Source organism: Cucurbita pepo, chromosome 19, assembly GCF_057944985.1.
Source record: "Cucurbita pepo subsp. pepo isolate OVF chromosome 19, ASM5794498v1, whole genome shotgun sequence".
Classification (NCBI taxonomy): Eukaryota; Viridiplantae; Streptophyta; class Magnoliopsida; order Cucurbitales; family Cucurbitaceae; genus Cucurbita; species Cucurbita pepo.
This window is the reverse complement of record NC_141816.1, coordinates 12998669-13008686: the sequence shown is the minus strand read 5'-3', so window position 1 is coordinate 13008686 and position 10018 is coordinate 12998669. Positions and strand designations below refer to the sequence as shown.

General features: G+C 36.2%; 1 protein-coding gene across 1 annotated transcript; it reads left to right on the top strand.

Moving 5' to 3' along the window:
* Positions 1 to 620: 620 nt before the first annotated feature.
* On the top strand, positions 621 to 9800 carry LOC111781440 (uncharacterized). The gene is made up of 21 exons (XM_023662021.2): positions 621 to 1073; positions 1475 to 1554; positions 1910 to 1996; positions 2117 to 2167; positions 2300 to 2417; positions 2504 to 2560; positions 2641 to 2705; positions 2832 to 2915; positions 3016 to 3066; positions 3165 to 3227; positions 3303 to 3349; positions 3443 to 3512; positions 3605 to 3667; positions 6181 to 6270; positions 6354 to 6392; positions 6515 to 6742; positions 6832 to 6917; positions 7131 to 7179; positions 7269 to 7349; positions 7438 to 7531; positions 9175 to 9800. Exons 1-21 carry the CDS (start codon positions 956 to 958, stop codon positions 9360 to 9362), a joined length of 1809 nt encoding a protein of 602 aa, XP_023517789.1. The 5' UTR covers positions 621 to 955; the 3' UTR covers positions 9363 to 9800.
* The last annotated feature ends 218 nt before the right edge of the window (positions 9801 to 10018 follow it).

Below are 10018 nucleotides of genomic sequence, written 5' to 3'. Positions count from 1 at the left end.
CGTTTTTCTAGTCAAAAGCATTTAAGAAAACCTACCTAGGGATAATATGGAATGGATTATCAACAACTTGTCATATTTCTATTTAATTATATGAATCGATGAAATAAATAATATTTAACACAAATAACAATAACAAAAAAAATTTCACATTTAAGTTAAACGTTGAAATCATTTATCTATATTCGTCTGTTAATTTAAGTTAAAGGTTGAAATCATTTATCTATATTTGTCTGATAAGCTCCTCATCCTCTAATAATTCATAAAAAAAAAAAAAAATAAAAAAAAAACCTAATAAAAAATAAAAAAAAAAGAAGGGAATAAGAAATTTAAAACAGATCCAAATATGAAATATGAATTATGAATGGCATTAATAGAGAGATTTAGGTAGGGACGTAGGGTCGGCAGAGCCCAAAACGTGAAATATGAAATATGAAATGTGAAATATGAATGGAATTAATAATGGGAGATTTAGGTACGGACAGAGGGTCGGCAGACCCCAAAAGCAGTGTAGGCAACGAAAAAAAGGTGATTGGGGAACATGGCGGTCTGATCCACCCTCTCCCATATTCATTTATTTTAATTCAATAAAATGCGGGATTCCAGGTTTTAAGTTATATTATTTGCGTCATTGGATTTGGGTGTGAAAAGCTTAGGGATTGTGTTATATAAAGGGAAAGGGAGCAGTCCATGTTTGGCAATGTCATTCATTCTGGTTTCATCATCCTCTTGCCTTTTCTCATACTTTCTTTCTATCCCTCTTCACTTTCTTCCTCTGCCTCTATATTATTAGTATTCCAACGCTATCGGAGGTGTAGCGAAATCAGATACCCACCGCCTTCTCTCACCCTTACACTTAAACTGCTGCTAAAAACTCACTCACTCCCCTTACTTCCTTGATTCTGAATCCAGGTTCGTCCTTATTTCAAGCAAAAGGAAAAGGAAAAGGATAAGGAAAATGAAGTACGTGCTGGTAACTGGTGGAGTTGTAAGCGGTCTCGGGAAAGGAGTTACTGCAAGCAGCATCGGTCTGCTTCTCAAGGCCTGCGGCCTTCGCGTTACTTCCATCAAAATTGGTCTCTTCCTCTTCTATCCTCCTCGTCTTTGCTTTTTAAATCATTTCACACTTGTAAATTCAAACTCCTTCCCCCCCCATAACCTTCTCTTTTTCCTTCCTATAGCGTTTCCCTTTTGTTTCTAACTTCTAATGCTTAACACGTTTCCAACTCTGCTCTATTCTTCTGCTTCTTTGTATCCTATTTTTTCGAATTTAGACAACCCCATCTTCCGATTCTCATTTATAAACAAATTAACTCAACATGCTCGATTGCTGCCACTACTCGTTTTTTCCTTTTCTTTTTCTTTTTTCTCTCTCTCAATTTTCAGCATCAACTTTCATGGCTTTGTTCGACTCTACTGCACCGTCTTGCAACTACCAGTTGTTCAATGCTTCATATCTTTTATTCTGTAATTTCAGATCCATACTTGAATACAGATGCGGGAACCATGTCTCCTTTCGAACACGGAGAGGTTTTTGTGTTAGATGACGGTGGTGAGGTATATGCGATTTCCCTTTTTATGCCCCTTCTCTTTTTCTTTCTCTTTTCTTCAGTATATGGTTTCTAACATCACCAAGTATGGATAAATCAGACTTTATTACGCTAATTATATCTATAATAGTTGGAGTGGACTGTCGCTAAGTCCACCTAATGATGGACACGCAAGATGGTACATATCAAAAAAATATCTACACTAATCAATATACGTGCTTCATACGAATTGATTGATATGAGTACGCAGCACGCGTTTTTAAATTATTGGGACAAAGTCTGTAGACGTGCTGAACATTGCGTGAAACTGACCATCACCTTACCAAATCCTATTTTCTTTGTTGTTGTTGTTGTACATTCAGGTGGACCTGGATCTTGGGAACTACGAGCGGTTTCTAGATATCAAGTTGACCCGCGACAATAATATTACGACTGGGAAGATCTACCAGGCAAGTTTTCTTATGCAAACGAGTGATATCTACAGTACGCATTTAAATTAGTGTTGCAGGAAGATCACCAGTCCCAGATGTGAACTAATTGCTAAAGTCATTATTTTTGGGATCTGGCAGTCAGTTATTGATAAGGAGAGGAAAGGGGATTATCTTGGAAAAACTGTCCAGGTATTTCTTTCTGCCAGTTTCTTGGGTAATGTTTTAATGTCAATATTTTCTTGCTAGAAGAGTAATGTTTTATTACCATTGAACTGTTCGCATCTTTGTTTTCTATTAGTCTTATAACTCCTTGATTTATAGGTTGTTCCACATATTACGGATGCAATTCAAGAATGGATTGAGCGTGCTGCTTTGATACCAGTTGATGGCAAGGATGGTCCAGCTGATGTTTGTGTGATTGAATTGGGTGGAACTATTGGTATGCAATGTGGACATTGATTGATACGTTACAATTGAGTTTATTCCTGTCACTTATTTAGGTCCTAATCATTTAGTTGGTTGCAGGAGACATTGAGTCCATGCCATTTATTGAGGCACTTGGACAGTTCTCATACCGTGTAGGTAGGAATTTTGGTGGTGGGGGGGTGAGTTACTGTTCATAGATTCTAGTTTTTGGTCTTTCTAACCACTGTTCCATTCAGGTTCTGGTAACTTTTGCCTAATTCATGTCAGCCTTGTGCCTGTATTGAAAGTTGTTGGAGAGCAGGTAAACTCTCCATCTCACATTATATGAATATGGAATGAAATGCAGCATTTGTACATGATTTGGCAGTTCAAGTAATTTGTTGTTTAAATTTTATTTCTAATGTGGTTGGCTTTTTGCCATGTTCAGAAAACAAAACCTACTCAGCATAGCGTTAGGGGTCTACGAAGTCTAGGCTTGACCCCACATGTTTTGGCTTGTCGCAGCACAACGGTTAACTACTATCTTATTTGTTTTTCTCAACCATTGGCATATATCTGGCCAACTGTAGCATTCTTTATGTTATTCTGGCTCAGGATTCTACTTGTTTCAGGTTCTTGATGAAAATGTGAAGAGGAAGCTCTCTCAGTTTTGTCATGTTCCGGTATTAGCATCCTCAGAATCCTGCATTCAACATATTGCTTTGTATCTATCAACCCCTTTTGTCAACTTTTACATTTTGATACAAATAACTTCTTCTAGGTGGACAGCATCATCACTCTCTACGATGTTACTAACATCTGGCATATTCCTTTACTTTTAAAAGTAAGTTGGTTTCATATAAGAAATGACTTTTTTCTTAGCGAATGCAAATATTGAACCTTCTTTGTTGCCTATTAGGATCAAAAGGCACATGAAGCAATCTTGAAAGTGCTGAATCTTCCCAGGTTTGTTTGATGAGCTCACTCCTGATTAAAACACTCATCAAGTTCTATTTGTATCTCTCATTTTTTCGCACCCCTATTCTCTGCCATAAGCAGTATAGCTGGTGGCCCTGCTTTAGAGGAGTGGACTGCTAGAGCTGAAATTTGTGATTCGCTGCATGAACCGGTGGATTCCTACTCTCCATCGTTTGAATTCAGGTTTTAGATTGTCTACTTTCTTAGTCTTTTAACATTTTTTTTATTATTTGGCGTGAACAGGTTCGTATTGCCATGGTTGGAAAGTATACGGGGCTTTCAGATTCCTACCTTTCTGTGCTGAAGGTACAACCAGACATCAATTTAAGATCTTAATATTATAAGCCGGCAGTATAAGAAGTAACTGGAAATTAGAATTGTCATTTGTGCATCCATTATGGTAGTGTATAGATTCTAGAGTGAATTGTCACTTTCACATACAGTGGATAACGTGGACTGTATTCACAATCTTAAACTGTAAATCACTTTTGAACAAACAACAGCAGGTGTGTTTGCATGATCTATCACTAAAAAGTCAATGCCTTAAAAGCATCATTTGGTCATACTTAGTTTACAATATTATAATCAGTGTTCTAAAAAGAGTTTTTATGTGCTGAGTTCTCCTGTTTCTTGCTTAATACTGTGCTCGGCAGCTCATATCAAGTATGCTCCTCGATACTCTACTTATTTGACAAAATAGGGACTTTTTCTCCATCCCTTTATTTGTAAGAGCCGCTCTCAAACATTTTTCGTTCTGTTTAGCTTCTCCTTTTCCCTTTTATTATGCTAACAAATAAAGAAACATTCTCAGCATGTGCTAAAAATAGATACTAGATAATTTACTTCTATGTTTCTAATAATATATTTTGCTGTGACTTACTCAAGCCAGTATCCTCCTTGCACCTACAAAGTAATTTTGACCGTGAGTTTTGTAAGCTTCAAGAAGAAAGTCATTCCTAATATTAGAAGGAAGTTGCTATTTGTTCTTACCTTTTTAAGTCTCAACATGTCCAAATAGGAGTGTTGAAATCATGTATTACATTTAAGATTCAATGGTCTGTTTCATTATATTGTCATAAATAAAACGTTTTAATTTTTGAACACTTGTGTGATTGTGACGTCATTAACATGGAAATGATAGACTCTATTAACTCATGCATTTTTCTGTCATAATTAAATGTTTTAAGCTTCCTGTAGTGTATATTAGTATTTGAACTCTGCTGTGTTTAGTAGTTTACTTTCTTAGATTCCATTTTCTTTTGTGCTATTATGGCCATTATCTAGGAAATCTGTGAGAAAATAAAGAAAAGTAAGGAAGGTTAGTTTGATGTTGTGCTTGCAGGCGTATTATTTAGGAGTTTGTATGTTTGTTAGAGATTTGTGATTCTAAATACTGTGGGTTGGGAGCTCGTATCTGAAATCATGTTACTGGAGCTGGGTCAACCTAGTTACTGGCGAGTAATATTATCATTGTTTTGAGAGGGCATCATTCTTTCATGCAACTGGAAAATTTTTGTGTACTGCATGTATAATTTGTTTTAAGTACTGCATGTATAATTTGTTTTAACATAAACTTTTTAATTATATGAGATATCCCACATTGGTTGGGGAGGAGAACGAAATACCCTTTATAAGGGTGTGGAAACCTTTCCCTCGCAGACGCGTTTTAAAGCCTTGAGGGGAAACCCGAAAGGGAAAGCCCAAAGAGGACAATAACTGCTAGCGGTGGACGATGTGCCAACGAGGAGGTTGTTCCCCAAAGGGGTGTAGACACGAGGCGGTGTGCCAGTAAGGACGCTGGGCCCCGAAGGGGGTAGATTTGGTGAGGGTCCCACATCGATTGGAGAAAGGAACGAGTGCCAGCAAGGACGCTGGGTCCCGAAGGGGGGTGGATTTGGTGGGGATCCCACATTAGTTGGGGAGGAGAACGAAACACCCTTTATAAGGGTGTGGAAACTTTTCCCTAGCAGACACGTTTTAAAGCCTTGAGGGAAAGCCTAAAAGGGAAAGCCCAAAAATGACAATATCTGCTAGGGCATGGGAAATTACATTATAATACTTTATTGATAAATTTGTGTTTTTTTATATGTTATTTTAGAAATTTTTAACACGGGTATTGTTCTTACATGCAACTAGAAGCTTTTCAGATGAGAGTGTATAATGTATTTTAAGACATATTCCTTAACTTTAAGACTTCAATAACAGTTTTATGTTTTGGTTTAAAGTTATTTTTGAAATTTTAGCCTAACTTTTTTATATGATAAAGAACAACATTAGTTTCAGAATTATTTTTTAAATTTAAATTTTGTTAAGAATTCAAGAACCTTTTTAGTTTAATCTGATTCATTTTAAATTATTTTAGTGTAAATAAAAGTAAGCATAAATTACCATTAATGAGGCTTGAGGGTAGGTTTGGAATTTAAAGTTTATATAAAGGACGAGTAGGTTCGAGAATGATCGCCACCTATCCCATCTTTTAACTTTTAATAATTATTATTGTAATATATTAAAGATAAAGGATAAGATAAATTTAAGGATGTATCTGTGTTCCTGTCTTTTGATTCGAGTATTTTCATGTTTGTTTAAATATTTGCCTGCATCACGTTGTATGGTTCATTTTCCATAGCATAAATATTGGTGTCGAACAAAATTCTGTGATAATTTTGTGAAAATGCCCTTGTTTTATGTCTTTAATGCATTGGAACATAGTACTAGACCATACGATGCAAATTTATTTGCACAATTGTTTTGGATGTTAAATGTACGTCATCATTGCTTTAGAGACAGATATCTTATACAAAATGCAATACTCTATGCAGGCTCTTAAGCATGCCTCCCTCAGATGTCTAAAGAAACTCATTGTGGACTGGGTTCCAGCTGGAGATCTTGAAGATGTTACGGCTCAAGAGGTTTTAGAGTAGAAAGCTTGATGTTTTCCCCTTATATTTTTTACCTGTAGTGTGCCTAATACAGGAGACTTTTTCTACTGCAGAATCCAGCTGCTCATAAGGCTGCTTGGAAGCTTTTGAAGGTATGTATCATAAATGGTTCAAGGATTCTAGACTTGCTGCATCGCATGGCTCCTTTGGATTTTACTATTCTTTCAGTTTGGTAGCTTTGTTGTTCGACATTCTAATTAGCCACCATCTTCAGGGTGCAGATGGCATACTTGTTCCAGGTGGTTTTGGTGATAGAGGAGTGGAAGGGAAAATCCTTGCAGCGAAGTATGCTCGAGAAAACAAAGTTCCTTTCCTCGGCATATGCCTAGGAATGCAAATTGCTGTCATTGAGTTTGCACGATCTGTTCTTAATTTGAAAGATGCTAATAGCACTGAATTTGATACCAGCACAAAGAATCCATGTGTTATATTTATGCCTGAGGTATTTTCTAATGAAGTTCTTTCCTTTGGGGACATTGTGGTTCTTATTCCTTTCTGTGCACTTTTTTTAATCTTATGCTATTTTCTCAGGTGTCTAAAACACATATGGGCGGAACCATGCGCCTTGGTTCTAGGAGAACATATTTTCAGGTTATGGATTGCAAGTCTGCAAAACTGTAAGTATTTTCTTTTTAAGAATTGGATGTTTAAATTTTTGCATCATGACACTGAAAAAGTGTATGGGTACTGAGAACTCATCATAAATAAATGTATAATATTTCATTCAACTTGCATAATGTTTCTAGGTATTTGAAGATCAAAAAAGAAAAAAAAAAAGATGTTTTAGGTATTTGTTGCTAATTCGACGCATGTGATTTCAAATGTTCTAGGTATGGGAATAAAAGTTTCATTGATGAGAGACATAGGCATAGATACGAGGTAAGTTAAGTTACTGTTGATTTTTAAAATTTTCCTTTAGTAGTAGAAGCGTTTAACTAGAAAAAAAGAGGAAAATTGAACATGGGCAGGTTAATCCTGATATGGTATCGCGGCTTGAAAAAGACGGACTCTCTTTCACTGGCAAGGACGAAACAGGTCAGCGCATGGAGGTATGAATTCCTACCTTATAGTAAACAAATCTTATGTCACAATATGCATGTAATGCCTCTAAAATGATTGGTATGTTAAATGATTTAGATTGTTGAGCTGGCTTGTCATCCATACTTCATTGGTGTTCAATTCCATCCCGAATTTAAATCAAGACCGGGAAAACCTTCTGCATTATTCTTGGGTATGTTCTCTCTCATCCCCACATGTATGTGCTTGATTTTAAATATTAGTCTTGTGCAAGCAAGTAATTTTTCGTTTTTGGTTCCAATATTTTAGCCGAGTATCAATAATATACTACATTTTATGATGAAATATAAGATTTTACTCTCCTTCAAGGACCTTTGTCAGGTTTTTGTATCTTACAGTAGGATATATATGTCAGATGAGCAGTTATAGAAATACCACTTTATTCTTCATTATTGGCCAAACACGTAATACTCCTTGGTCTTTTTGATAGAGCAACCTTTGATGTTGTATGGTGGGCTGGAGTGGGAATTTAGAAAGTTTGAGCATATAGGTCTCAAATAATACGTCACTCGTATCTATGTTATGTCTTAAGGTAATAATATTATCAATTATTAGTGACTGGTAATATCTAGCGGCTTTGAGTGTTCACAATAAATTGTGGAGGTGCTATTTTGACATCTGTGAAACATGCCTAGTTTGGTTAATGTGCCCCTTTCATTGTTAAGTCTAAGCAAGAGGCAACATGAGGCGCTTGCGGGTTGGGCGCTTGCGGGTTGGGCGCCTTTATTGAGATGCTTGCCATGTGCACCTTTTTATTGACATGAACATATATGTTAACTCCATGTGCACTCATCTTTTTATTTTTATTTGATATTTTTTGATACACGTGCACTCATCTTATTAAGGAACGAACTCTCGATCGAAACTCCTTTGTCCATTGTTTTTTCTCTAATTAGCATAGTATAGAGTGGGGAATGAAGTAAAGATCGATAGATTATTCAGGCTTGGGGCTGTTAGGTCAGGTTTCTCCTTTTATTCTTCTTCTAGCTTCAACAAGAATATTCTTTTTGCTATTTATTCTTCCTTACGTATTCATCATTTGTTCTTCGTTGTTTATGTTCTTCGATCTTCTTCAGTATTACAATCTCTCTTACACATGCGCACACACTAACATTTTTCTTTCAACCAGCTACTGGTAATCACCCACCATGTTCCCGTTTAATTTTTATTTCTTTATTGTGTGTGGAACATTCAAGCTCAAGTGCATCGACTACTGTCTCAGATGGTACTAAGATGGATATGATTATTTGGATTTTAAAAATGATGCATAGAAGTGTTAAAAATTTCTCAGAAATAATTACTTATCAAGACAATGTGAATCATGACCCTATTATAAATGACTTGTTACAACCATACAAGTTAGATTCACATATAATAGAAAGTTAAGTAAGAACATGGAAAGTATTTCGGATGGTAATATCTTGTGTCCATTCTTCATTATCGATGAATCTATTTTGGGGAGCCATAATTGATCCAATCCGAATCATGTTTAAGGGTTTGAGTTAGATTTTATCCAAATTCTCTATTATTTAAGTTCATTTGTGTTTTCTAATTAATGAATTAATTTTTGTATCTAACTAACGTTGGTAAATTGTGTCAATTATCTCGTTAACGTTTGCAAATGCGGTGGATTGCAAGAGGAAGGTAGAATAGCCGCCTCTTCGCCTCTGGGGATAAGGAGAAAGCTAACCCATAGTTTTCTACCTTATGTTTGCAAATTGTGCCGATTATCTCAGTTTGCAACACTTTTCAAGTATTCATAAATATCAACTAACATCTTTATTATATGTCATACAGGACTCATAGCTGCATCATGTGGCCAATTAGGTTCTATCTTAAGAAGCTCTGAGAATCAGAAGAAAACCATGAATAACGGGGGCATTGAAGTCTCAATGACAAAAGTCTCCAGAAATGGTAACATGAAAATGAGTGCGAATAGGCTGTCTAATGATGTTTATTTCAACGACAACGGATTGTACTACTAAAGGCAGGTGAATTTCTTTGCGAACTCTTCCCGAGTGGTTTGCTGATCTTATGTAGTAATTATACCAGGATTGCCTGTACAGTCATCTGAGTTCGGATAGGTATAGGGTAAAGGTTTTCTATCAGGAAAGAGAGCTGCATCCCAATCTTTTACAAGGGGTCGTCAGCTTCTCAACAAAAAAGGAAAAAGAAGAAGAAGAAGAAAAAGATTGTATTCCAGTGAGGCGCTGTTTCTAGCTTGTCTTTTCCTTTGATTCGCAACTGTCGGTACCCTTCTGTTTTTTTTTTAATTATTATTTTTGTTTAGTTGTTCCCATCCGTTAGTACTAATAGAAAGCAAAGCCTAGTTTTGCATTAGAACTTTAGCCAGCTTTCTTTGTACCATCAATGTGTGGTTTTTGAACGTATTTGTATTATGAGAACTGTCCGGATTCATGTTACGGTCCACAATTTAGTAGCTTCTACTAAGCAGGGTGGTTTGAACTTCGATTGATAAAATTGTTTCGTGGAAACGCTTCCACCCTTGAAACTGTTTGGTTCGATCCGGTTTTTGGCTAAAAAACAGTAAAAAAAAACCAATCCAAGTCCCTTGTTTGGTTCGCTCGCCTTCACCGATCACCACGGTATTGAGAGATCTGAAATGATTTCATAACATTTG

What these genes read in the sequence shown, in the direction of transcription:
- LOC111781440 (XM_023662021.2), top strand. Translation starts at nt 956, where the DNA reads ATGAAGTACGTGCTGGTAACTGGTGGAGTTGTAAGCGGTCTCGGGAAA. An exon ending in CGACTGGGAAGATCTACCAG is followed by an intron (nt 1,997 to 2,116) that starts GCAAGTTTTCTT and finishes GGGATCTGGCAG; the next exon opens with TCAGTTATTGATAAGGAGAG. An exon ending in GACATAGGCATAGATACGAG is followed by an intron (nt 7,180 to 7,268) that starts GTAAGTTAAGTT and finishes GAACATGGGCAG; the next exon opens with GTTAATCCTGATATGGTATC.